The 27,194-nt window shown below is 45.7% G+C and overlaps 6 protein-coding genes and 2 non-coding genes across 11 annotated transcripts; 4 read left to right on the top strand and 4 right to left on the bottom strand.

Moving 5' to 3' along the window:
• The first annotated feature begins 194 nt into the window (after nt 1–194).
• LOC117586730 (tetratricopeptide repeat protein 1) lies at nt 195–1,239 on the top strand. The gene is made up of 2 exons (XM_034277025.1): nt 195–820; nt 882–1,239. Exons 1-2 carry the CDS (start codon nt 285–287, stop codon nt 1,168–1,170), a joined length of 825 nt encoding a protein of 274 aa, XP_034132916.1. The 5' UTR covers nt 195–284; the 3' UTR covers nt 1,171–1,239.
• A 98-nt stretch (nt 1,240–1,337) lies between these two features.
• Nucleotides 1,338–5,717, top strand: LOC117586720 (protein CLEC16A homolog). Of its 3 annotated transcripts, XM_034277013.1 has the most exons (12): nt 1,338–1,825; nt 1,879–2,018; nt 2,082–2,230; nt 2,294–2,436; nt 2,494–2,580; nt 2,633–3,417; nt 3,580–3,582; nt 3,667–3,783; nt 3,850–4,311; nt 4,375–4,951; nt 5,017–5,223; nt 5,290–5,717. In XM_034277013.1, the coding sequence occupies exons 1-12, from the start codon at nt 1,620–1,622 to the stop codon at nt 5,609–5,611; spliced, it is 3,198 nt and encodes a 1,065-aa protein (XP_034132904.1). In that variant the 5' UTR covers nt 1,338–1,619; the 3' UTR covers nt 5,612–5,717. The 3 variants fall into 3 exon arrangements, 2 of the variants coding, with proteins under 2 accessions (XP_034132904.1, XP_034132905.1); XR_004574010.1 differs by lacking the exon at nt 5,290–5,717 and having other exon boundaries at nt 1,620–1,825; nt 3,850–4,148; nt 4,765–4,951; nt 5,017–5,158; XM_034277014.1 differs by lacking the exon at nt 3,580–3,582 and having other exon boundaries at nt 1,620–1,825.
• A 548-nt stretch (nt 5,718–6,265) lies between these two features.
• LOC117586732 (28S ribosomal protein S33, mitochondrial) lies at nt 6,266–6,794 on the top strand. The gene is made up of 2 exons (XM_034277027.1): nt 6,266–6,453; nt 6,520–6,794. Exons 1-2 carry the CDS (start codon nt 6,334–6,336, stop codon nt 6,739–6,741), a joined length of 342 nt encoding a protein of 113 aa, XP_034132918.1. The 5' UTR covers nt 6,266–6,333; the 3' UTR covers nt 6,742–6,794.
• Nucleotides 6,749–7,992, bottom strand: LOC117586733. Its single transcript, XM_034277029.1, has 4 exons — nt 7,782–7,992; nt 7,550–7,717; nt 7,267–7,480; nt 6,749–7,178 (listed from the first exon to the last, which is right to left on the bottom strand). Exons 1-4 carry the CDS (start codon nt 7,888–7,890, stop codon nt 6,791–6,793), a joined length of 879 nt encoding a protein of 292 aa, XP_034132920.1. The 5' UTR covers nt 7,891–7,992; the 3' UTR covers nt 6,749–6,790.
• A 69-nt stretch (nt 7,993–8,061) lies between these two features.
• LOC117586726 (protein farnesyltransferase subunit beta) lies at nt 8,062–9,670 on the bottom strand. The gene is made up of 4 exons (XM_034277022.1): nt 9,500–9,670; nt 9,168–9,424; nt 8,439–9,110; nt 8,062–8,375 (listed from the first exon to the last, which is right to left on the bottom strand). The coding sequence occupies exons 1-4, from the start codon at nt 9,596–9,598 to the stop codon at nt 8,129–8,131; spliced, it is 1,275 nt and encodes a 424-aa protein (XP_034132913.1). The 5' UTR covers nt 9,599–9,670; the 3' UTR covers nt 8,062–8,128.
• A 775-nt stretch (nt 9,671–10,445) lies between these two features.
• LOC117586725 lies at nt 10,446–12,435 on the bottom strand. 2 transcript variants are annotated; one of them, XM_034277020.1, is made up of 5 exons: nt 12,286–12,435; nt 12,042–12,232; nt 11,551–11,970; nt 10,721–11,086; nt 10,446–10,672 (listed from the first exon to the last, which is right to left on the bottom strand). In XM_034277020.1, the coding sequence occupies exons 1-5, from the start codon at nt 12,404–12,406 to the stop codon at nt 10,466–10,468; spliced, it is 1,305 nt and encodes a 434-aa protein (XP_034132911.1). In that variant the 5' UTR covers nt 12,407–12,435; the 3' UTR covers nt 10,446–10,465. The 2 variants fall into 2 exon arrangements, with proteins under 2 accessions (XP_034132911.1, XP_034132912.1); XM_034277021.1 differs by having other exon boundaries at nt 10,446–10,648.
• On the bottom strand, nt 11,165–11,238 carry Trnat-agu. The gene has a single exon. It is a non-coding gene; the product is annotated as a tRNA-Thr (tRNA).
• Nucleotides 12,436–18,472: 6,037 nt separating the features above from the next.
• Nucleotides 18,473–18,546, top strand: Trnat-agu. Its single transcript has one exon. It is a non-coding gene; the product is annotated as a tRNA-Thr (tRNA).
• The last annotated feature ends 8,648 nt before the right edge of the window (nt 18,547–27,194 follow it).

Below are 27,194 nucleotides of genomic sequence, written 5' to 3'. Positions count from 1 at the left end.
AAATTAAACTTACAAGGCAACTTAGCCACTTGTTACATCCTAACTACATTCTACATTCTTGTGTTATTAGAAATAGAAACACAAAGTTTCCAAGTTTCGCCGTAATTTTTCCATAAAACGCTAGTGGAAGCGGCACTGTGAAAAACCTCCGTTGGCTGAACTGGCAGCACTCGATAACAATGTGTTTGAGAATCGACTACTAGATCTATCGAAAGCATGCAAAACACAATTCATTGCTGGGAACGAAATTTCAAGTAATTTTTATTAAGCACGCCCCCAACAGCATGGCAGGCAACGCCAACAGCGACGACGAGTTCCACGATGCTCTCACCGGAGAGACAACTTGCGAGAAGGAGGCCACCAAATCCCAGATGAATGAGAAAGACATTGACGAGATTGTCGAAAAGCAGAGCACGCTCCAGCTGGACGATGACGAGGAGGGTGCGGCCACTGCAGTCACTGGTGCTTCCGGTGGTGATGGCGACCAGGAGGCGAAACAACCCGATGGTGAACTAAGCCTTGAGGAGCTACGCGACCTTGAAAAGCTTCTGAGTGTCGATGATCTGGCGGCAAACAAAGAGAAGGCCGATAAACTCAAATTGGAGGGAAACGAGCTGTTCAAGAACGACAATGCCCAGCGAGCCATCGAAATCTACACAGAGGGCCTGAACGTGTGTCCCTCGGACAGCAGCAAGGAGCGGGCCGTGCTGTATGGCAACAGAGCAGCTGCCAAAATTAAGCTGGAGGCCAACAAATCGGCCATAGATGACTGCACAAAGGCCATTGAGCTGTGGCCGGAGTACGTTCGAGTGCTATTGAGGTGAGTCTGTCAGATCTAAAGTCCAAACTCTATTCGAAGATGCTGAACATGGCCCTTACAGACGAGCCAAGCTGTACGAACAGGATGACAGGCCAGATGAGGCTCTGGAGGACTATAAGAAAGTCTGCGAGCTGGATCCTGGACAGCCAGAAGCGCGTGAGGCTCAGATACGCTTGCCGCCCATAATCAATGAACGGAACGAGAAGCTCAAAACCGAGATGATGGCCAACCTAAAGGATCTGGGCAATATGATACTAAAACCTTTCGGCCTGTCCACACAGAATTTCCAAATGAACCAGGATCCCAACACGGGTTCATATTCCTTTAATTTTAATCAAAATCCAAGCTAGTTCAAAAGTGTGTGTTTTTAACTTATTGAGGAAATAAAACTGTTTCCAAGAAACTTCAAAACACCTCAAGTTGTTAGAATTTTTTTAATGAAATTCAATAATATTTGGACCACTTGCAATAACGATAACGATAGCCGATGAAGCAACAGCTGACCTGTCTCTCTGACACTTGTGTTTTTTCGGGGAAGAAGAAGAGCAATTTGTTGGAAAAATCGCAATTTGCAAATTACAAAATTTGAATCGTGTAATCAAAACCATTTGATAGCCCAATTGTATGGACAGACTCTGTGGAGCGACTGTTACCACTGCTGCATGAAAAATTCCAATCGAAAGGCTAAACGGACAACTTCGATGCTGGGAATTTGATATGATACCAGCAACGTCGACTGTTATTAGCTGAGTATTATTGAACAGAACGCCCGCCCACGCCCACCAGCTAGCCAAAGGTGATGTTCCGCAGTCGAAGCTGGTTTGGCGGCCCCTGGGGCGGACGACCCAAGAATCGTCTGTCTCTGGATCATCTAAAGTACCTGTACAGCATTTTGGAGAAAAACACAACCGTGTCGGAGAGCAATCGTGGCCTGCTGGTGGAGTCGCTGCGCTGCATTGCCGAGATACTGATCTGGGGGGATCAGCATGACTCTCTGGTGTTTGAGTATGTCGCCACACTGTCGGTTGTAACCTTTTTTAATACTTGATCACTTGCAGCTTCTTTCTGGAGAAGAATATGCTTTCGTATTTCCTGCACATTATGCGCCAAAAGAGTGGCGGCTCGAGCTTTGTCTGTGTGCAGCTGCTGCAAACGCTCAACATTCTCTTCGAGAACATACGCAACGAGACGTCCCTGTGTAAGTCATGCACCCCAAAGGTCTTTGCCAGATCCAGGACTAAGTTGTTTCTTTTATCCCTAGATTATTTGCTGAGCAATAATCACGTAAATTCCATAATGGTGCACAAGTTTGACTTCTCCGATGAGGATGTTATGGGCTACTATATCCTCTTCCTGAAGACGCTCAGCCTGAAGCTAAACACCCACACCATTCACTTCTTTTATAATGAGGTTTGTTCGACGCTTTCTTTTTGCTTTGTTAGACTCCATTTCAATGGTGATTTCTGTTGGCAGCACACAAATGACTTCCCCCTGTATACGGAGGCTATCAAGTTCTTCAATCATCCCGAGTCTATGGTGAGGATTGCTGTGCGCACCATTTCCCTGAACGTCTACAAGGTGCAAAACTCCAGCATGTTGCGTTTTATCCGAGACAAGTAAGGCTTCGCCGAGCTCTTTTAGATTTAAGGACTAATGCATTATTTATCTTTTAGAACGGCAGCTCCTTATTTTAGTAATTTGGTGTGGTTTATTGGCAAGCACATCCTCGAACTGGACACCTGCGTGCGCACAGATATAGAGTAAGGATTATCCGGCCATTAATGTCCTTTCCATTAATGTCCTTCTTTTCAGCCACCAGTCCAACCAGAAGCTGTCTAACCTCGTGGCCGAGCATCTGGATCATTTACACTATCTGAGCGATATTTTGCTGCTGGACATCAAGGATCTGAATGCCGTGCTCACCGAGCATCTGCTACACAAACTCTTTGTGCCTTTGTACATATTCTCACTGACGCCAACGCCCCCGCCGCCATCCCTGGCGCTGGTCACCCAGAATCTGGCGGCTGTGCTGAACCGCAATGTCGACATTGATATCCAGGAGATGCACAATCCGCGCGTTAGTTCCATTGTTGCCCTCTATCTGCTGTCGCTGGTCTTCCTGGTGGTATCGCATGCCCCACTGGTGCACGCCCTGGCCTGGGTCATACTCAATGGCGATCACGGTGTGTTCAAGGACGGAGCTGCCGAGATTCTCAACTCGTATGTGGAGCATCGTGAGGTGGTGGTGCCAGGCTTTGGCGAGCCCAACGAGAGCCTCGAACAAGCACTGGACACGGTCACGGGACAGTGCAGCGCCTCCAGCTATGCCTTGAGCGAGGACAGTGGCGTGGAGTCGTCTTCTCCAGCCACGACAGAAGTGGAGACGCAAGCGGAAGTGGATGCTGCAAAAAAACTGCGCAACATCACCGATGAGGAGAAGGAGCTGCTGCAAAAGACCTCAGGCTCAGGCAAGGCCGACTTTGGGGAGCTAGCTAAACCGTTTCTGGACACAGTTCTGCATGCCTTGGAGTGCACCGAGAACGATTATCTGGCTCTGCTGTCCCTCTGCCTGATCTACGCCATGTCCCACAATCGAGGTAAGGTCTCCTCCTTTAGCTCTCTCTGTATCTCTCTGTCTTTTAATGTTATCTGTGGACTAACAATTCATTGCTCTGATCATCCAATTCATGCTCCATTTTAATTATTTTCTTTGTGTGTCTTGAACTTTCACATTGTGGTACCATGTCCTAATCCTTCAGATGGTATGTAACTTGTCCATTTGCTTTACTAATCCATTACCTAACGCACCGCTCTGTGGATTCACTAATGCTTGATTCTGTTTTCAGGCATCAAGAACGAGTGGTTCGAGCAGGTTCTGTCCAAGTCCACGCGCGGCTCTTTCAGCTATAAGACAGCCATAATTGAGCACTTGTTAAATATAATCACACAGTCCAGTCAGCCTTGTAAGTTTATATCTCCCCTTCTCCATCTTTTCTCCATTTTGATTGCTGCTGTAACCTTTTGTTTAGCCTGCCGCATACGCTTGATCACTGTGGAGATTGCCCTGGAGCTGCTGGTGACGTTCACCAAGCCCAGTTCGGATGAAGCGCGTTGCATAACCACGGGTCAGCAGGATCTGCTGTTTAGTGCCCGCAACCAGTCGATGCTAGTCCTGCGCAACTTCTACAAGTCTGAGGATATATTTCTGGACCTTTTCGAGGACGAGTACAATGAGATGAAGAAGGCCCAGCTGAACGTAGAGTTTTTATGCATGGACTCCACTATTCTACTGCCGCCCACGGGCACGCCCCTAACGGGTATCAATTTCACCCGACGCCTGCCCTGCGGTGAGGTGGAGAAGGCCCGTCGAGCCATTCGTGTCTACTTTCTGCTCCGTCGCACATGCCAAAAGTTCCTCAACGAGAGGGAATCCCTGCTGCCGCTGACGAATGTTGTTACGCTCGTGCAGGTGGACAATACCCTCGATCTGAGTAAGTATTCCAGGGATTCATTTTATTGGATTGACTGACTGACAAACTCTTCATTCTCCACAGACAACAGCGATCTGATAGCTTGCACTGTGGTGGCCAAGGATAATAGTAAACAGAGGCGCTTCCTCGTCATCGATGCCCTGCAGTTGATACTCGTGGAGCCCGATGCTAAGCTCTTGGGATGGGGAGTGGCCAAGTTTGTGGGTTTCCTGCAGGATGTGGAAGTTCAGGGCGACAAGGATGACTCGCGCTGCCTGCACATCACCGTGCATCGCGGAGGGGTGACCCATAACCGCACTCCGCTGCTCTCCGCTAAGTTCCTGTTTGACGATCACATCCGCTGCATGGCGGCCAAGCAGCGCCTGACCAAGGGCCGTAGCAAGGCGCGTCAGAAGAAGATGTATCAGATCGCGCAGCTTATAGAGATTCCCGGGCAGATGGACTCCCCCGTGTATGCTGTGGGTGGTACAACGGCGGTGCCCAGCGGCAGCAGCAGCAGCGGAAGCAGCTCACGTAGCGGTCACCATCGTCCCATCTTCTCCACGGCGAATCGTGTGCCAGGATTCGCTGCTGTCTTGAGGAGTAACAACAGTGCTGGTGTCAGTCGCACCCAGATGGCCCAGAATCGCTCCATCGAGGGGTAAGTCTTCAGCGAAGCAGGAAGCAGGAAGCAGGAATTTAACTTATTTGATGTATCCTCCGCAGCATTCGAAATGAAAGCGCTGGGCGCTCACGCCGTCGCAGTCCCAACACCAGCTCTGGGACGACTCTGCGATCGGACCACTTAGATCGTGACCGATCGCCCAGTGTGAGTGTAGGCAGCCACAGTTCGTCGCAGTCGCGCGAGAACTCCCAACCACGCAGCTCTGGAAACCGATCCCGTGAGAGCAGCCCAAGGTTGCCCAGGCCGCGGTACATAATAAATACCCAATGATTCAATCAAAAATTACTCACAATGGTTTTTGTTTTCCCTTACAGTTCTGAAGAAATACCCATGGAAGATTTCCAGCACTCGCGAAACAACAGCCCGCACTCGCGTGGAAATGGTTCGCCCGCCTCCCGTTCGCATACACCCAGCCGTGTACTCCAGTATGAGATATCTGTGCACAGTGGATCACCCCGTGAGCCGTCCCTGGTGGCTTCGAATGCCTTGTTGAGCCAATTAAACAGTGTGTCACTGGCCAGGGAAGTCCTGCCAGTCCAAAGCTCCGAGGAGACCTCATTTATAGGCACTGATGCGACGGATGGTGGCCGCGGTTCGGACAGCAGCAGGCGAAAGGGCGCCATAGAAACGGTTTAAATTAGTTGTACATTTTAGTATTAACATTTAGATTGTTGCTAACATTTTATTATTCTAATTGATTGATAGGGTGCACATGCTATAATTATTTTTTGATTTCGTTAAACAATGGTTAAACAATTTAATAGTTAAAGTTACAAAAAAGTGTTCTCATTATTCCATTTCATTTGTTGTGCTCGAGGAAGTCTGGAAGTTCTGTTGAACAGTACGAAGTGACCTTACAAAAGAAACGGCTTCTCGCCCATTGTCTTGCATTGCCATTGAATTGAAGGGCTCATTTAGTAATCATGGCAGAGAGGTCGGCTTCTGAAAGTCCTCTAAGTCCATTAAATTAGAAAAGCTAGTGGACAGCCGAAGATGAGGACACACTTCATGCAATTCGGAGCCAATTCGGGCTTTGAACAGCTTATTGACTCCCACAGGAGTTACCGCCGGAGCTATAAAGTCAGCTTTGGTTGCTCCTTTTCCTCCAGTATGAAGAAGTCCACAACTGCATATGGGAGGTGCTGAGCGCCTTCATCTCGTTTCCAGTCAAGACGCTGTCGTCGTCCCCCGCCCAACAAACAACCCACTTGCCATTCACAACGGTTTCACATACCGAACAGCTGTGGCTTGTTTTTATTTCGTGACATAACCGCAATTTCGTTTTTCGTTGCCCACAAAAACAGGAAAACATTTATTTATAAAAATTGTGTTTGAATCAAAGGGGATATTGTTTAAAGATGTCCCACAAGTACACGGAGCTCATTAAGCTCGGCACGCAGTATGCCCGACGCATGAATTACCTCTCAAATCGCATTTTCGGGGAAGTGGCACGCACCACCAACGACAAGTCCATGAAGGTTTGCCGCTTTTTCTTTTAAAGTAGCGAACCATCGCTTTTACTAACCTTTTAATGTGGCTCCTAGGTGGTTCGCATGTTCTCCGAGGAGCCCATCCATAAGAGGGACTATGTGGTGAACTGGTATCCTCGGCACGTGGAGACGCATCTGCTAATGAAAAACCTGCGAGACTACGGACTGTTCCGGGACGAGCATCAGGACTTCAAGGAGGAAATGAAACGTTTACGCAAGCTGCGTGGCAAGGCGGCGCCCAAGAAGGGTGAGGGCAAACGTGCCTCCAAGAAGTAGATATAAATAAGGTACACATAAAAACCTTTTTAATAATCAAAATCAAAACCTAATCTGTGCGGTTGCGGGTCAACAATTTGGCATTGCCCGCAAAGACAATTTCATCGTTTTGCCGGCAATCGTATTCAGCTGTGGAGATTTTACGTGACTGTAGAAGGCGCACCGTCACCACAGTGTCGGTTTCTATGCGACAGGGTTTCAGGAATTTGAAGCTCTGTTCCAACACCACAGTGCCAGGCCCAGGAAGTGTTGTTCCGAGAATGCCCGCCACAACGGCGTTGAGCAGAGCTCCGTGCACTCTTCGCTCCTCAACGGGCAGCTCCAAGGTGTGTATGTAGTTGTGGTCACCCGTAAACTGGGCAAACTGCTCCAGATCCTGCTGGGTGAAGCGTTTAACCACTTGGACCTGCTGCAGCTTGGCTACTGGTGCACGGCTGCTCAGGTGCCGGTAAAATTGGCGGAACATTTTGTAGCTCGATAATCTCAGTGCGCCTAGCAAAATCTTCCAGCAACAGTTGGCAGAGCTTAACAATGCGTTGGTCGTGGCACTTTTGCCGCCACTCTTGTACGCCCTTGAGCACTGATGGGGTCAGAAGCAGCTCCTTGTCGACTACACTGGCGTTCAGAAGTTGGAAGAACAGTGCCAGACTATGGAGCACTATTTCCGGATGGTCTGTGCGCACAAACAAACCGCTGATGATGCCCAACTCTTCCCTAATCAATTCGCCTGCAGTTTTATCTGCAATATAAAGAAAAAATGCAGCTTATGTAATGGAAACTGTTTTGGGCTGATGTTCGTTGCCCCTACCTAAGCAGATGTTGCAGATTGCCGCAATGCCATGCAATTGGAGATTCTGATTTTGTGTTTTTAACGATGCTATAAACACATCGAAGGCCTCTGCTTCATGCAGATGCGGCCAGTTGATCGGATCGTAGGCAAAATTGGTCAAATTCGCAGTGACCTGCTCTAGTGCTTCTGCAAAGAATACGCAGGAGATCAGATAAGAGTTGAAACAAAATGTGAATATTGACTCCCCTACCAACGTTTGTGGTCGTGTAGTATTCATCAACCAGGTGTCCAATATACTGCCTACGATCAATACCCTGGTCGGGGGTCTTTCTTTTCAAATTGCGATGGCTGGAGAACATGAAAAGGCAGCAATCCTTTTTTGTTTTCAATTTAAAATTTGATATTTATCCATTCACAAGCTGTGACGACATCTTGCCATTCGCCTGCACACCTCGATAGCTGTTATCGAGAAGAAGAAGCACACGAGCCGATACTATCTGAAATAGATTTTATTAAAGAAAATTTAGTTATTGTAAAATGTATAATTTTGAATCATCTATAGGCGGTAGAAAGTTGTAATATATGTACTCCGACACTCTAACTATCCTGTTCTGACTCTCCTCGACGGGTACTATCGGAGGTGCTGGCAAAATCTGTGTCATTGGAATTGTTGAAGTGGCTGATAGCCGCCGCCACAGACTTAGGTGGGATGTTGAACAGTGGATGGGTGGGTAGCAGTTCGTTGATGGTGTCGCCCAGGACTTGTGGACAACTGGCGGACTCCGAGTGCTGGGCAATGGAGACGCCGCTTAGGGTATAGCATGTATGATAGAGATCTTGTGGTCTGCAACCGAGAAAACGTTTAATTGGGTGACAAATCTTGCAATGTCTCAGGGGGATGACTTACTTGCCGGGCTTATCGATCAGACCTCCGTTTTGCTTCTGGCAGCAGATTAGAATGTATTCCTGTAGGGCCTCAACGTCAAAAAGTGTGTGTTCCATCTCCTTATCGACGCCAGAGAGCGTCGCCTGTGTTATGGGTATGGAGGCGCCTACCCAAAAGGAGTAGCAGCCATCAACCAGTTTATTGGTTCGACCCTGGAATCCTCCCTCGTAGCTCATCTGACGCAGCAGTGTCCAATGGAGCAGCGCCTTCAGGTTGCACTTATGCGCCTCGTTCAGCAGCGCCAGGCCTGCGATGCCACAGAATGTGTAGCCTCCATGGGCCTCCAGTTCGGGGGCGCCGCCAAAACCTCCCTCGTACGTCTGGCACTTGGCAATCCAATCACCTGTGCCGGTGAAGAGTTCCTTCATCACCAGACCCGGAAGATTCAGCAGCTTGGCGCAAGAGATGGCACAGTACGCTCCGCGCACATCCGTCTCCCCATCCACATGGAGCCGGAAAGAGCCGTCCGGCTGGCGAACACTGAACAGAAACTGCACAAGGGTCGGACGATTGATGGCGCGATAAGCGTTCTTGGTGCCAATAATGCAGAGGCTATTTACCGCCGCATATGTGGGTGCCAGATGGGCGAACTGTCCTGGTCCGCCGCCAAAACCGCCCGTTGGAGCTTGGCATCTGTAAGGAGGGACGATAAGTTATTCATATGGTCAGGCTTGAGTTAAATCAGCCTACTTGCTGAGAAACTGTACGACCCTGTCGAGGGTTTCGTCCTCAAAGTTGAAGCTAAGCAACTGGGCTGCCTGCAGTATCCAGTAGACGCACCAGGGCCGACTACTGTCTAGGCACTCGTAGTTCGAGGGAAGCCGGCGCAGCATTGCGTCCAGATAATACTGATGCTCTAGCCGGAAAAATTGGGTGAGTCGTGGATGAGAGGACTGCAATTCCTCGAACCGGTCGAAGCATTTCTCTACCGAAGTCTCTGTTTTTTGCTGTAAACACGCACAGGTCAGTTCTTATCTGGGTTTTTCTTTCCAACCGCCTTGGACGCGATTGCGATTACTCACCTGCTCCCTGGACGTGGTGGTGGAGGACTTTTCGTCGTCCAGTTTGTAGCTCTTCAACTGCTGAAAATTGCGAAAGAGTAATTCGTCCTCGGAATACATGGCTTCCGTTGGTGCTTTTCTAAACTTTTGTAAATTAAATGAAATAACTAAAAAAAGCCAGCCAGCTGGCTGGTCTGCGCCTGAGAATCTGCAAAGAAGTGATTGAATTTTCTTCGTTTTTGATATTCGTCATACGATTACCAGCTAGCCAGCTCCCTCCGCTCTCAGTATATAATTTTTTACGATAAATTTATTGATTTCCTAAAAGATTTGCTAGTTTTATGTACTCATTTTGATTTGATTAATAAAAAAACAAGGTCTAATCAACATCGGTTTACTCATAATTTATGTTGTACAAGGTAACGACACGGCAACCACGCATTTGCTACATATTAACTACATATTTATGTAATTAGCGACAGAGACACCTGACGCTTGTTGACAAGTTTCGCCGTAATTTTGTCATACAACGCTAGTGAAAGCGGCAATGTAAATGGCCTCCATTATCCATTATCCAAAATAGAGATTTTGATGGCAAGCAATCAGGACTTGAATGCTTATCACGAATTAATATTCGATCTAGCCTGGGACATGGCTCTTAATTACATTTCTTTACGTTGTTTTCTAAAAATACTGAAAATACTGAAATTTTACAAGGTGTGAGGCCTAAACAAGGTTGTCGTAAAACTGACGCACACTTAGCCCCGCTCTGTTTTCTTCTTGAACACTGGAGAAGGTAAGTTCAATGAGTAAGTTCAAAGTTAAATTCAAAGAATTTCTAGGTATATAATTTTTGGGCAGTAAGTACATCAATTCCAATAATATTTTGATGACCTGACTAGTTAAACAGTTAATGGTTGAACTATAATTAAAAAAAATGTGAGAAAATCGTTTCTATAAACTGCAAACAAAAAAACACAAGCTCTACTATAAACGGTACGACATCAAACTCTCAGAGGTAAAGACTTCAACACGAGTCTCGTCCTCTTTGGGCCGCAGCTTTTCTGCCAATTGGTCGGTTGTCTTCTCGGAATTTTTGATCTTTGCCACCATGTCGAGGAAAGCGCACACAATGCACACAAGAAGATACGCTAATATCGTGATGGCTACCTGAAAAGCAACAGCCAATAAGATCTGAGACAATTGTAAATTAAAAAGTACATTTTGGAAGCGCAAACTCACAATACCAATACTTTTTAGAGTCACCAACAGCAATCCGCTGGAGTCCACCTCGGCGAGCCATGCCGAAAGGGGCTGCGATCCGGATGAGATGACGCCGTCATGGTGCGGGGTGGATTCAACGGCTTTATTTTCGCCCCAGGTGTCTGCTCGCAAAGGCAAGTACCAATCGTAGTACAACTGCTGTAGCAGCGAAATCTGAGATGTTGACTTCTTCCCGATCTTCTTGTCCGGAGAAACTCTCTCGTGCAGACTCTGGAAACAATTGTTGAAATCAGCCAAAGATCGTCTGGTAGGGCAGGTTCTGGGTGGCGGGGATGTCATAGGAGTAGGTTTTTTGTACTTGGCCTTCGGCTGGTCGGTCTTGCACTGGAGAAAAGATAAAAATAAATAAAGTATAAGTAAGTACAACCAAAAAAAGGCTGTAACACTCAACCCTCTCTTCAAAGGCCCCGGCGAGATTCGAACTCACGATCTCCTGTTTACTAGACAGGCGCTTTAACCAACTAAGCCACGGCGCCATGTGGCCGTGTTGGGAGAATTATGCAATTTCTATAGACAACGTAACATCCAACAAACTTTTAAATAGTGCCACCTATAGGTCGAGTAAGGGAACTATGCTGGTTTAACTGCAGTTTTATACATTTCAGCTTCTGTCGAGTGACAGTTAGTAAAATATGGTTTTCTGTGTCAGATTTATAGAAACATGTATGTAGGCGGCAGACAGCGCTACAATTTTAGTTAGTTACACTGAGCCACGCTAGGTGGCGGTGGTGTTATTTGGCTTTGGAAAATCTACCAACAGATGGCAGCAATAATTATTATTTACTCACCCCAGGAGGCGGTCGCAATTCAAGAATATTGTCATCAAATTGTCCCTGCCTGATCTGCTCAAGCTCTTCCTCCGTTATGAAATTGTTGGGATCCACACATTCATTTCCATAGTAGTCATAGTACTCGCCGGGTTTGGAGCACGCTGGCACCGGCTCGCACTGCTCCGTGGTGTAGTTGTAGAAGCTGCGCTGCCCAAAGTAGCGCTCCTCACAGACGACGGGCAGGCAGTTCATAAAGTATTCCTTGTCCCAGTTGTTGCAAGGAGTGAAGTCCTTTCGCTTGCGCAGTGTACGATTCTCGGGATCCAGGGTTTCGAAGCGTGTGTCAAAGTGCAGCAGCTGCTTGGTTCTGGCCGGCTCGATAGAGGGATTCAGAGCACTGATCGTGATAGGACAGTAGCCCACACGATTGTACAGCGACTGTTATTGTTATTGGTGGGGTGGGGTTGAGGTTGAGGGCGTATTTCATGTTTGTGATTTGAAGTACTTACCACAGTGGGCCACACAAGGGACACGGTTTCCCTTTTGCCCGGCTCCACGCTTCCAAAGTTACCACCATAGATGGGACCCACTTGGACCCTTTCGCCTTTAGTGGTGTTTACCATACATGGCCCATCCGAGGACACAATCAATTCCAATGCTAGCTTCCTCTCACCGTTGTGGCGATTGGTAACCGTCATGTCTGCAGGGCATTTGGAGCTGTTCAGTGAGTCAAGAATTCGAGGGAGGCCTTACCAAAGATCAAACCAATGTCGTTCTCTCGGGGCACACGCACTATCATCTTGGTAATGCATAAATTTCCACAGATGCTACGACTGTTGAGTAGAATGAAAAGAACCATAAGATATTTCCACATGTTGTGACTGATTACGCTCGGCTATTGTGAGTAGGGTATAAACGTACTAAACAAATTTCAAAATAGTTTAACATTTGATGAATAAATAAATTTCTAAAGTTTACTTGAGGCTTCAGCCTTACTTTCTGCTTGGATCAGTGGCTAGTATCTTGTTAATTCCAATCGATAATGAAGTTCTAGAGAATATTTACCGCCCTATAAAAGAATTCCTTGAATATTACAACCCCATACCACATTCAGCGAACAGTTTGCTCCGTTCGAAAGGGTTTTGCAGAGGATCCCCAGTGGCTGCTTGATGTTTAATTAAGTGTAATTTTAGTGCCAGCGCAACCCCTAAGACGAGCCTTGGTAATGGCTTGGTCCTCGTCCTGGTGCTGGCTGCGTACATGGGCCAAGTTTTCTGCATCCATTGCAATTTATGTTTTAATCATCAAATGCGACCCAATTAATCAACGTTGCTGGGCTTAATTTATGCGGCGGAACAATGTTTTGAAGTAACCCGACTCGACATCACACGACAGGTGACATTTCCCAGCAGAAGCAGAGCAAAGCAGCACTCGAAGAGATCGGTGAATACCCATACATGTGTACGTATGAATGTATGTTGCATATTCATAGGATTGAGCCAGTCGTACAATAATTTATTCCAAAACTCAAAACTAATTTGACAGGAAATAATTAATTTGGGTTCGAAAAAATGCCAAAAAATAAAAGTGCTGCCAGGCAGCAGTCGCCAATTAAAATTATTTCGCTTTCATTACTACCCAATGAAGCAGCCTTAATAAAAGTCTTAACCGAAAAAACCAGAGAGTGAGAGGCAGACCACAGCCCAGCAGCAGTCGGAGCAGTCGGAGCAGCAGCACATCCAATCCCAGAGACAACGACAACGAAATAAAAGGCGAAAACTAAGCAAAAAAGTTTAAATAATGAAATCACTTCGCACCATCTCGAAATTGCTCATTAACATTTTGTGTTTGCGATATCAACTTGTGAAAATCACAGGGCCAGCCAACAGACTCCGGCTCCGGCCCAGGTTCCAGGTCCCAGCAAAGACCAGACACTACCAGACTCAGACCCAGACCCAGATGCAGACCCAGACTCTTAGGCAGCACCAGCTACTTGGCTTTTATTTATTATGCCATGTGGTTTTTGTTGCTAGTACTGTTGCTGTTGTTTCTCCTGCTGTTGTCTCTTGATGTTGTCGTTTTAGCTGACTCTTATTAGTTGGGTCAGTCTGTCTCCTCATTTTTTCGCTTTTTTTCCTCCTCCAAGTTGGAGGAGGTGTGAAATCTGTTGTACTCTCCGTTCGACTGTCCTCTGGCCGAACGTCCAAGCGCAGCAAACTCTTGGGCTGTTTTCGTCTTCGGGTCGTGATTTGTCTGCACAAGACACAAACAACTTCTTGGGGCCTTAGCCATTTTTCCAAAGGTCGTTTGCTCTGTCTTTACATTTGCCTTTACTCAATGAAATTGGCTCAGATCCACCAACACGGACACGGTGCGAAAAGGTTGTTGAATAAACTTTTATTAGGTAGAAATTTCAACAAGTTTCACAAAATAATTTTCCATCTTTCTGTAGATGGTAGATCTACATCTGTGAGCATCGCCACCATCTCATTCTATTCTTTACATTTATCTCTGAAAAGATCACAACTTCCTTTGTTACCATACTTTTTCTCTGCGTGCATGGCACATCCCAGCAAAAAAACTAAAGTCCAAGCCAGAGATAAGGCCCCGCATTGAGTCGGGTGTATTTCAGTAGCCATTCGATTTATGTTAAATAAGCTGGAACGCAAGCTCTGTTTGTTGTAAAATACCAATTGCCGGAGACGAGAGAGACAGAGAGAGGGAGAGCGACAATAAATATATAAAAAGAGATAGATAGAGAGGTGTGCGAGTGGGAGAGAAAGATTCTTTTGGGGATTCACGTTTCTCCTCCATCCGTTGCAGTCGCTGGATTTTCTTGTTGCTGTTGCTGTTGCTGTTGTCGTTGGCACTGAATCAGATTTCTTAATTTAATTGGCTTTATGCAAGAAATTCTTCTCTCGCTCTTTCTTAGCCTGGCTTCGATTTTTATAGACAAACTGTTTGCCGTGTACCTTCATGTCCAGCTCCAAGTCTAAGTCCAAAATCCTGCTACTGCTCCTGTGCTGCTGTCGTCCGAACTCATTCCGTCTACAGCAGAACGTGGGAATCATCATCAGCTAGCTGCTTGTGGTGTGTGCCTGATGCAAATGCAAAACAGCTTAACCCAATTTTTGGTTGTTTCTTCATCACATCACAGAAGCCACAACAACAACAACAACAACAACAACAACAACAAATAAATCAATAAAAAGAAACAAAAGAAAATTCAGCACGTAATTGCAAGTTATGAGCAGTAGTCTGGTGGCCAGAATAAAATGAAAATCGTTGAAGTTTTCCATCATCGCGTGCAGCGTTTTAAGAACAATTGCTGGGCATTTAAGCATAAATGCAGGCGAAAAGTTCGCGTCTCGCGGTGAATGGTTTTTTTATACCTGGCACTCGTTGACGATGAGAGGGAATAAACCTTTTTCACTACAGCAGTCCGTCACGCTGGCTTTATTATAGATATCCGAGACTGTCTATTTACTATGTCCTAGAGCTGCTGTAGCATTCATTGTATAAAATGTGTAACCGTAACTGCTCGACTCGGACGCACAAGCGAATGCTGCAAAAGAGCTTTGCACATCGATGCTCGACTTTGCTGTTTGACAGATCTTAAATCTCCCATGGACTAGGAGGTATCCTCTGGTCGATATATGCAACACATCTTTCGTAGTGACTCTCGTTAGTATGAGCCGGTGTGTATGTGTGTGTGTGGGAGCCAATGCGATTGTGTGGGACACTTAATCATCAGCGTGAAATGAAGAGAAAGAAATGCCCGAGACGAGGCCAATTGTGCATTTGGCTTCCACTCTCCACACACTTGTACTTCACTGTGTTTGTGTGTGTGTGTGTGTGTGCGTCTGTACATATATAATTAAGCCATAAATTCTGTTTTTATGATTTTCCACAAAGTTATGAATTTATGAGGAGCACACAAACCACTCAATGCACCGCACTGCCTTTGCCACTGCACGGCGCTCACATACATAAACAATAATTTGCGGGAAAAACGGAAGTGGAATTTAAATGCGCGCGCATGCGAAATGGAAGCCTCTGCTCCTCCTCATCGCTACCCTGAGCTAAGCCACTGTGGCACTCCACTGAGTGCCTCCATCTCTATTCAGGGCATCCAAGACCAATCGTAGGCACCAGCCCCGGTCCCGGACCCGGACCCGGTCCGGCCATGTTTGGGCCATAAATGTCGAGCACTTTGCCCAGACCTCGTAAATTTAACGCTTTTCAGTTTTATTTCTTTTAGTTTTTGCTCTCTTTTTCGCTCTCGCTCTTGATGGATGGCTAAAGGGAGAGAGGCCTTATAAAATTTAAATATTTATTGTACTCTATATTTTGTTGCCATGCTAATTTAGCTAGGGTCCAAAATGTATGTAGAGGGCTATCCATTTTCGCTGGCAAAAAAGTACACAAAATTTCCAGTATTAATTGCATAAAATTGTAGACTGTCGCTGGATATTACGGGTATGAATATCCCCCCAGCACACACAGAGAGAGAGAGAGAGAGAGAGAGAGTGGACTCCTCAGTAGGTCAATTAGCATAATCGCTTTGGAAATTGCAAGCCAACGTTGAAGTCAAGTACCTTGAGGCGCTGCAACTGACGCGTATCTTGACGTTCTTAATCGCTCCCTCTGCCATCGCTGCCATCGCTGCCATCGGGACACTCGAGGGTTGTCAAGATCCTACAGTTCTCGATATATGTACCTTTTCATATAAATTTGTAGTCTGGGGGCCTGCAAAAACAAAAACAAACACAATACAGCCTGCATTAATATAATAATTGCGGCAATTACGCAAAATGCTCATGACTGCTCGTGTCATGGCTGCTTCCTAATGCGAAAATAACGTCATTAATTTTGGGCCAAGCAGCGAAAACAGAGCGCTCTATTCAATATGATCTAGGCCACTTAACCGAGTTGAAAGGCAGAGTTTGGGGATGAAAACTACAAGCTACAAATAGGTTTGTATCTTTCAGAGTGTAAGAAGTGGGTAAAGCTCTATTTAACATCGATATCTGCATTGAGCTGTCGTTCAGCATTAATAGACTCAGGAAATCGAAACTATGTGAAATCTCTCCTTTAGCATCGATATTCATAATTAAAGTTTGGATTTTTTCATCATCTTTCTGGAGTTTTCTTACTCTACGATGCCTAACAACCCATGGGGCTTACCAAGTTTAAAGCGTATAAGCGTATAAGCAAGTCACCTTATTTAGTTAGTCCTGTAAGGAATATCCCTTGGCAGTGTCCTGCTACCCAGGATATTTATAATGACTTGTCGCTGCAGCAGGTGCAATTCTTCCACTGATGATCGCTGATGTTGTTCTTGTTTTCATTAAATTGCAATATTAATGCGGAAAATCTTTGGGGAGGGAGCTTGAGCAGCAGAAGCAAGGTGTGCACCGGGCCATCAATTGGTGCCACTTCGCTTGCTCCTTTTTTGTGTGTGAGCCCTGAGAGGCGCTGTACAGTCTTGACATTGATGCAATTTCATTTGCCTGGCAGCTGACTGTAATCAACCCCTCACTGCGGCACCACCAACTCCTCTCCCAAAGCCGTACTTAGTCGCAGCAATTAAAAGAGATTAAATCGCCTGCGCAAAGCTGCTCAAAATGGAATACCAGAACAGAAAAGCGAACAGAACAGGCGCTGCTCATGCCCAACTCGGGTCGCAATTATATTTGAAAATGCAATAAAATATGGCCAAAGCGGCAACAAAGCGCAGCTCAATTTGCATAAATATTTGCTGTTGCACAAAGCGAACTAGCTAACAATTTCATTGTTGCCACTGAAGAGTGGTTTTGGCTTGGATTGGTGTGTGTGGTGTGTGTGTGTGTGTGTGTGTGTGTGTGTGTGTGGCAAGGTGAGTCGAGCCGAAGGCATAAATTACACTCATGGCAAGGCAACGAGGTTGGGGCAGGTAGAAATGCGCTTATCTCGGAGGCGAAATTAGCCGATAATATGCAAAACACGTCAAGAAATTGCAGCCTTAGCCAAATATCAAAATTATTACCCTTGGACAAATCAACACGAGCATGTGCCCAATGGCAGTGGAGCCTGGATAAGAAATTATTAGGAAATTCGTAACGATTTTTGGCTAAAGAGTTTTGGAGAGTTGCAGCTGTTGGTTAATTGCCTTCTTAGCCAGTTTTCCCTGTACTTGCTCCATATAACCATAACCATTAGCAGTTCACAGTTGTATTTGTATTTGTTCACGTGCATTTTTTGATTTTCTTCCACTTTATGACATTTTAATAGCCTTGCAGAAAATGAAACAAAAGTAATAAATAATTCAGGTGCAATCAACACAACCAACTAAAGTTATAACTCGCCCTATGACGGATGTCGAGAGCTCACGTATAGAAAAGAATATGTTAATCCAGAAGAAGGTTTCAACAAAGTCAGATAATTCGAAGCAGAAACTTTGTAACCTACTTCCATTTCTCCCACATGAAACGCAGAGAATTGATGCTGGACAAAAGATAATTCCCGAGAATATCAACACTTAATAGAAGGGAAGGCTAGCTTCTAATACGACCAGAGTCTTCCCTATTTAACATTTTTATAAACATATTTTAAGCATATCCCAGCCGCAGGAACTGCTATCTCATCAATATCTAAATCAGACACAATTGTATGGTTTATATTCTAAAAATAACTAATAAATGTAGCTACCATTATCATTATCATACTAAAATGCAAAACTAGTTTCATAAGTTGATTGCACTGCATTGCATGGATTTTAATTGAGTTATCAGCCAACCGCCGCTGCCGCCGCACTCTTTCTTATCATTATCTGTCGATCATTGATTATGATTTTCCATTAGCTAAATTAAGTTTTTGAACTGAAAATGATTGGAAAAGTGCCGTGCTCTTCAGAGACGGGAGACCTCTTGAAGAAGCTCTCTCTTTGTGGAGATATGTGGGCGCCGTGGCTTAGTTGGTTAAAGCGCCTGTCTAGTAAACAGGAGATCGTGAGTTCGAATCTCGCCGGGGCCTATCCCTATCCCGCCTCCATATCAAATGTGTGTGGTGGAGATGGAGAGCTGGTTATTATTTTTCATTTTGTTCGAGTATGGTTATTTTTTGTGAGCATTTAAATGGCATACAAATTGTCTCATTTAAACATTGAAACGCTTCTGATTTCACAATTGCAACGTCAATGGTAATTTGTAGTGTTGTCAGTTTGTGGAATTGAGAATCTAATGAGTTGATTGAAGGCTGGCTGGATGGATACTCACTCTGCTATTAGTTCCTCTCTCTCGGTCTCCCAGGCTATTTGATTAGTGGTCCCCACAGCGGAATGGAGTCTAGAAAAACGGCAGCGGCGGCAAATGTCCATCAAATGTCACGATCTGACTGTGCAGATCAATCGATCGGCTGCAATCGATGGATCGTGCGACGGAGTGCTCGGAGACAGGGAGTATAATTACACGAAACACGCAACTGGAATGGTACGGGTATGCCAATGCTCTACTCGTATAGACGTTTCCCTAGGCCTAACACTGCACTGCCACTGCCACTGCCACTGCCCAGTCGGGGTGGCGCACTTTCGCTTTGACCTTGCAACCGCATTTTCCACTCCACTCAACTCGAAAAGGATGAGGGATTTGGCCAGCTGTTCTTACCAGACGTCCCTATGTGTATCCTCGCCCTATTCTCCTTGTCAGTGTCAAAGTCGAAGGGCGTTGCCTCATCATCCGTTGCTTATCCGGGATTAACTTTGCAACACATGACTGACCGGATCGGGCATCGGGCATGGTATGGGATGGCCAAGTGCAATCCATAGGACCCTCGAGGGGCTTAACATGTGCATCTTTTCGATACATTGACAGGTTCTCTGGGCCGCAGAAATTATGTTGCCAATGAGCCGAGCGGCGGGGCTGCTACAGTCTCCTGCAATTATTTATTATCCTGTGTGTGCCCGCAGCCATTGCCACTCTGGTTCTTCCTCCATGGGAAGGGGCACAGCCAACCTCTTCATCCGCAGCCCCACCTTCCTCCCCTGAAATCACTGCCGCCAAGTCGTCGTCGTCGTCCGTCGCCATTTAAGTTCGTTCTTTCTTTTTTTTTATGGTTCCCTCCACTTTTGTGTTTCATAAATTTTCGTGGTTGATTTTTTCCCATTGCCTTTGTTGTTGTTGCCAGAGCGAGATAGATGCATTCAGAGTGAGAGAGGGAGCGCACTGGTGTGGATGGACGCACTGTCTCCACCCATATTCCAGTGGCTCATTTCCACTGCGAGAGACTCTTTCCGTGATTTTGAGTGGCATTTTGAGTGAGACTTTGACTGCCGGCAGCTTGAGGTTTTGTGTTCGCTGTGGCAGTATGATTTTACACAGATATCATGGTAATAAATGCTTTTAGCAGATCGTACGCAAAATGGTTGTGATTTTAAAACGATTTTTGACACAGCAAATTATGTGGAATCTATTGTGGTTACATATACATTTATGCAGCTATAAACACATACAATTTCGTTCAATACTTGCTTTCTCTAAAGACTGCCAATTGACTGGAATTACGTTTTTTATTAATTCCAGTAATCTTATCACATCCGTTTGGCTGTACTATAAAATGCCATAAAATGTGGTTAATTTGGGGACTAGAATTCGTTTTTGGACATAAGTTTAGTTTAACGAAGTGTTAGCTCGTTAAATCATTAGCTATCCGTCTATTTACTCTTCCTACCAAATTGTTCTACATAGTAGGTTACGCTTTTAATGCCACTCAACCCCTATTCTTGAAGAATTTCTGTAAACTTCTCACATTTTGTTTGTATTTCTTGTATTTACTTTTGATCGCTTTTTAAATGTCGCCAGTTCCTTGCCCCAACGCACACACATTAAATAGGCAGAGATCGAGGAGTTCCCCCTTTTATTTTCACATTGCATCTCCGTAATTTTCTCAATGAACGATTTTCTATGTGAAGGTTGCCATTGTCATTGTGGCGGAATGCGAAATGAGGACAAAAGTCAGTTGCCCCCGTGCCTTGACAGAGACTTTTAACGTTAGTTCAGTGCGTCTGACAGAATATTAAGGGTACGCCTGCTAGAGACTTTTATTTATGAAAGATTTCATGGAAATATATTTTCTTCACAAAACTCTAAAGCCTTAACAATATGTCTATCAAAAGTTGCAAACATCTAAAGAAAACACAAATATTTAGCAGGAATACCCTTAATGCTGGTAATCGTTTGTTGCCAATTGCACGCTGACACACGTGTACAGATGTGTGTGCCAGAAATGTGCGTGTGTGCCCCTTACATACCCAAAGGCCTGCCCCCACCTTTGCCCTGCTCGTCCCCCTACTTTTGTTGAATGCATTTTCAATGGCATTTGTGAATTGCAATTGGCTTGTAATTGCTATATTTAGCGTAATGGCAGTCAAGAACCTCGCATTATGTAAGCATTACGGAGAACGTATGCGGATGCATGTAGTCGTTACAACCCACCACCCACCTACGCACATACACACACCAATACACACTGAGGCACACCACACACAGGGCTCCTACGACTTGGGACTTTCAATTTCTATGTCATTGAAGCGGAAACCACTGAAACTGGGTTACATTCCAACGCAAAGGAAGCTCCGCCCTCAGCTAGAAGTAAACTCCAACTTTTTGAGCCATTGAACTTATGGCTTATGGTTAATAAATCACAAAATCATCGACAAATATTTGTGCACAAAATACATAAATCTGTTTTCGGGTTTTGTATGGCATACAAATTTTCACAGCATCGAAAAATGTGAATCCGTTGGGTGCACGGACCGGGACTTGTCGCCCCATGTCAAAGCTCTTCGATGTTTTGCATTGGCCGTGCCAACAGCTTCTGGGCAGGAACAACAGAACTGAGATGTATAGTAAACATATCGAAATATGAATACACTACAGAGTATGGGGCTTACAAAATATACACACAAAAGGGAGCTATCTGGACTTAGGATGTGCTAAGTTTACAAAGAGACTTTTGCCATTTTATCTACGGTAACCACTATCGAGAGTTCTTCAAACCTTAAGCCGTCGGAACTGTGTATCTTGGGGACTGAATAACTTATTTTAATCAGCCAATACATATGTACTTGCCATTTACATTCTTTGAGCAATCAAATACAATCCAAATACTGATACTCCCCCGTGCGTGCTGTAAGGGCAATGGCAACAACAAATATTCAACACATGTCCTGTGTCCTCAGTGTAGAGATTGGAATGAGACCTGGATACCGGGGGCCAGGAGACACCAGCAGCAACAGGCAGACCTCAACAAGCGCCAGTCACCAGTGGAGTCCACCTCCATCTCTGACTCTGGCGCGGCTTTTCGCCTTGTTTACGCTAAGATGGCGTATTGTATAACATCATTATGTGGACTTCGTTCATGTTCATGTCATAATTTTGCATTGCTCTCTGGCTATAGAGTCAGCATCGGAGTCAGAGACAGCAGCAGCAGCAGCAGCATTCCAAGCGCCAGCCTCAATCCCAGTCTCATCTCCAGCCGCGTCTGCGCCTGAAGCTCCGCCAGGCTTTGGTTTGAGTCTCGAATCGGGAATCGGCATCGGTATTGGCATCAGAATGTTGCGGTCGCTGTTTGTGCCATGTTTGGGGCTGCGTAATTAAAAATAAATTTTCGCGCTCTAAGCGAACAGGAGCGGAGTCGAGGTGGAGTTTTAGGAAGTTTTGAAGGGAGAAACAATTGCTTGGAATGAAATGATAATTAGATTAATTAATTGGGTTGAAGACTTATGATAAGAATTTGGAATATTTTAGACTCTAAAATGACAAACTAACAACCTTTACACGTCATATTTCCTGATATCTAATTTATTTCTTAAGTAAATAATGATTAAATGGGTTCTTTATACGTTGATCCATACTGTCTTTCTTTTTTCTTTGCTTTGCTTAAATCTAATACCTAAGAAACCCTTAAGAACTCTTTTCCCACCTGTTCCTCTGGCTTTCGTGCTCGCTGCATTTCCAACCTTCGACGCCGCTCCTGTCTGCCAAAGGCTTGCACAACATTTGCTGCAACTTTTTTAATTTAATGAATATTCTGGGACAATTTATTAGTGAACATATTGATTTCAGCGTTTGCCGTGTTCCAACGTTGTCCCATGTGTGCGCCCAGAGCCTGCCTGGCCTGGGCTCGAGCCGCACGTTGTTGTTGCAAAGTTTATACGGTAGTTACCAACATAAATAGCAGCAATTTGGCCAGACACCCAACAGCCCCAAACCTCAGCGAGCGGGCAAGGGAGATAGAGAGAGGGAGAGAGAGAGAGAGAGATCCCTGGACTGTACTGGACACTGGGGCCCGAGCCGGACGCAGTCGCAGCTTGCTGAACAAGCGTACAATTAATATGCCCCATGCCTGCCGCCGTCGCCGCCCGCACCACAGGCGGTCCCTCCACACACACACACAGGTCCACCGTGCCCGCGATCCTGGTGAGAGACTTTTCGAAAACTTTTCAGCTTCGACTCGAACTCTGGGGGAGCGCTGTTGTTCCACGGTTTCAATCTTTTTTTTTTAGCTTTCTTTGTTTTTGGCTCTTGGTTGCATTTCCTTTTATTTTGTTTTGGATCAGTCGAAAGCTGCTGCTGAGTGCGATTTATAGCTCTTAACAAATTGTTAATAAATATTTTATTTATATTGATGAGACAACACGAAATTATTCTCAATTTACTCACTCGACTTGTGAGCGTGTGTCCCTCTGGGATTGCCTCCCGCTACTTTTGGGCTGCTCCTGATCTTTATAATTATACCCAGCCCTTTGTTGTTGCAGGGGATATTGGTCATGCAGAGCGGTAAGGGATGTAGACAGGATTATTAAGTTAAAGTTACTGTACCCCTCACTCGGTTCTAATTGTCTTATTGTCTCACCCAATCCTGTAGTTAGGCCATCGTCTAGTTCATCAAGCCCTTTCTCACTTACTTTAATCGAAACTTTCAGTTGATGAAATAATTTCTGTACACAGCTGCGCATTTGTTTCAATTACACAGCCATCGGGCAGTTGGGAAGACGTGATCCATGGTCTACCCATATGATTGATCTGTGTCCAGAGTGCTCCAGTCTCTCTCTCTCTCTCTCTCTCTCACTCCGATGGCACCCTGTAATTAGCGCGTGAAATGTTTTCGCTTTATTTATTATTGCCTTTTTTTCGGCCAATTGAAATGGAATTTAAATGAGTTTAGTTGCGGGCACTTTCCACCAGCACACAAGCACACCAGCACTCCACCTCCTCGTCCACTATCATGGTCAGCGGCTGTCAATCACAATGATTTATGTCGCCGCCTAGTGTGTGTGTATGTGTGTGTGTGTGCGAGAGAGAGCAGATCTGACAGATCGGGCAAAGATATCTCTTCACTCCTCACTGAGTGTGCATTTGCCTACATAGCAGCGAGGCAATTTATCTTTCCGCAGTTGCAGCAGCAGCAGCAGAACTCATCAGGCGACGGCGGCCTCTTTCTTCCATAATCGCTCACCTCCCCATCCCCATCCCCATCCCCAGCCACAGCTCTCCTCCTCCGTTTCTCCTCCTCCATCACTCGTCAGAGAGGGTGGGAGGGAGTGTTATATGGTCGCCCCCAGCCATGGAACTGGCGCTTATGAGACTTATTTTTCATTTGAATTTCATTTCATTTCATTGCTTAATTGTCGCCGCTTTTGATGAATTGTTTGTTTGGATTTGCCGCGACATTTCTATGGTTCCGCCAAGGCCCCACACCTCCTTCTTTACCATATGTTTTATGTGTGTACATGTCATCGCGAGGTGGGAGGTTAAAGTTTGCACCAGGGTTGCAGGTGGCCGTGGAAATCAAAGCTTATTGCAGGGAAGCCGACGATAAACAATCGATTGATGACCGATTGGCACTTGTATTCCCTGAGATGGACAATATTTCCCTAGGGTACATAGCCCTCAAATATTGAATGAAATTCTCCTGAATTACAGAACTTACAGAAGTTTCTTGCAACAAGCACAAGTCATTGAAAAAAGTGAGGTTATCTTCGCCGCAGGGTTGCACAACTCCCAAAATCAAAACCTATGTGCAAACAGCTTTTACCATCAGTTTCTCAGACACAACAACTGTCTATTTCTCTGGGGAAACGTTTGTAGAATCATAATTTTAGCATTGCAGCCCTGCCCTTTTGATAGCATCTTCTGCCTGGGGGGGCCTTTCGTACTCGTTGCCTGGCAGATGTTTCCCCTGTAATTTGGCATTGTTAGCCGTCTGCTTCGATCTGTTCCGTTCCGTTCCTCTGTTCGTGCTGGAGTCAGTCGGTAGTTTTTGGTCGCCATCTTGGCTACCTACTGGAGCCATTTACATTCGTCTGAGACGCCCGAGACATTATCGTTGCTGGCATCTCAATTTACCAATCAAATAACAAATGCGCCGCCAAAGCTGCTTATTAATGGCGGCCAACGGTTGAAACGCGGCACCGTCAAAACTCTCCCAACTCCAACTCCACTCCGATTCCCATTTCCAGATTCATCTCCTACCAAACACAGCTTTAAGTCTCAGCCACAGCCACAGCCACAGCCGTAGCTTCATATAATTTCCACGAACTCTCCATTGTCGATAATAATTGATTTGATTGATGCTTCGACGGCTGCTGACGCTGTTGCTCTGCCCCTGCCCTGCCACTTCCTCTGTTGCCGTTGCTGTTGCTTTTGTTGCTGTGGTTGCGGCTCTTTCCATTGTTGATTGGTCCCCACAGATTCCCTTCTTTTTGTTTAGGGAGCAATTACGTGGGGCTTGATTTTGATCTTTGATAGAGAGAGCAAGGAAAATGGCGGTCTTCCAGACCGATATACTGCTAATCGATGATTGGAAAGACATTCATCTGTTTTTGTAAGAAATATGGAAGGGTATAGGCAAATTTTAGATGGGAGTTGGAGATGAATGTTCATAAAGGCGGAGAACTCATTTGAACTCACGCTGTGTTGTCTTATTTTGATTCCCATTCAAATTTAAAGAACCGTTCTCATCCTTTAGCATAAACATTACAAAATTTGTAGACCTTTAGCATTAATTTGCCAACCACTAGATTATCTCCTTCTAAAACTTAAGACCTGGCTTCTAGCCCTAACATCCATGCGGCTGACCTCTTCCACTGCCAATGCTTGTTAACAAATTAACTCGGAACAGAAATTCGAGGATCGCCTTAGGGGGAATTTGCATGCTCATCACGAGGACGCCAGCTCAGATTACGATCGACATTCCTGTCCGTTGTCCGATGTCCGCTGTGCGCTGTCCGCCAGCTGACCTCAAGACCGTGTTTTGGGGGAGATCTAAGGAAAACAAGTGTAAAATGTTTTGCAGGCAAATTGAGCAGATCGCCGGAACAACATCGAGTGGCGCAGTGTGAAGGGGCACTGCTATCGGGCATCGAAATCGTTGGTTTAGTTTTCACACAAAACAGGGAAACAAAACAAAAGCAAGCTGACCCGTCGCTGAAATTCCACTTAAGTCCGGGGCCTATATGCCTTTCAAAACGAAATTAATCTTCATTGGAAGCAATCGACAGGATGGTGGGGAAGAGAGATCTTTACCCTGATGCTGGAGAGGAACGAACTTCGCTTGGATTGAAGCCGCCAAGAAAAATTAGCGCAAATGATTGACAGCCTAAATGAGAATTTAATGGTAAACTTTAGTTTTGTTTTTTGTTGTGGCTGTTCTTCAGGTTTGATCCACGACTGGAGGGACCCCAGGCCCAGTTCGCTATAATTTGCCCAGAAATAACCCTGAAGGATCAGTCGGGACTGAAGCGCTTGCTTGCTGTAAAAAGTAAAAGCAAGAATTGCAAGAACAACACAAATTGATACCAAATTGATGTTTTTGCAGAAACAATTTGTGTGTGAAATGATTTCATGGGATCCAGAGGCCGTTATAAAGATCTGTCTGTGGGTACACCGCTTTCCACCATGGGATCGCTGAGGCCGCACTCTTTCCTTCCTCGAATTTCTCCGTGTGGACACTCTGCGCTCCCTCCCGGGCTCCCTGTGGGTACTCCATTGGAACCCTGTGGGCACTCTGCCTATCTGTTGGCATTTGAAATGCTTTATTTGCATTTTGATGCGACGAAAAGTTTTCGGAACCGCAGGGACAGCTATAGGGTATGGGGTATCCTCCATGCATGGAGGAGTGACAGAGCAAACATGCAGTGAGAAAAAGAGAGAGAGAGAGAGAGAGAGAGAGATGGGAGACAGAAGTGCATTTTTGCACGCAATCCTTGCACCTACTGCAACAACTGCTGGCTGACTGACCTGACGTCACTTGATGGCGGCAACGACGACGGCGACAGCAGCAGACAATTTATGCGCCTCTGCCTCTGCGGGCTGCCTTTGGCTTACCTTTTGCCTTACTCCACCTTACCTCTGCCGGGCAGTCAGTTATCGATATGTCTCTCTGCATGTACGAGCTCCGCGTAGCTCCGCGTAGCTCCAAGAGCGCGACTGAGGCGGCACTGGCTCGACTCTGGTTCCATGTGCGTGTCATCAAGTTGGTCTAAAGTGACAGTCGCGATTTAATGGCACAGAGTCGGTCAGCGAAGGCGTGCCCCCTCAACACAGATAGATACGTGCGAGTATGGATGGATGTATGTATGGGTATCACACTCGTACTCGCATACTGAATGAATAATCAATCGA

The sequence above is a fragment of the Drosophila guanche genome, unplaced genomic scaffold (genome assembly GCF_900245975.1).
Source record: "Drosophila guanche unplaced genomic scaffold, DGUA_6, whole genome shotgun sequence".
In the NCBI taxonomy this organism is placed as follows: domain Eukaryota; kingdom Metazoa; phylum Arthropoda; class Insecta; order Diptera; family Drosophilidae; genus Drosophila; species Drosophila guanche.
The sequence above is the reverse complement of the archived record's forward strand: the minus strand, read 5'-3'. Positions and strand labels throughout refer to the sequence as shown.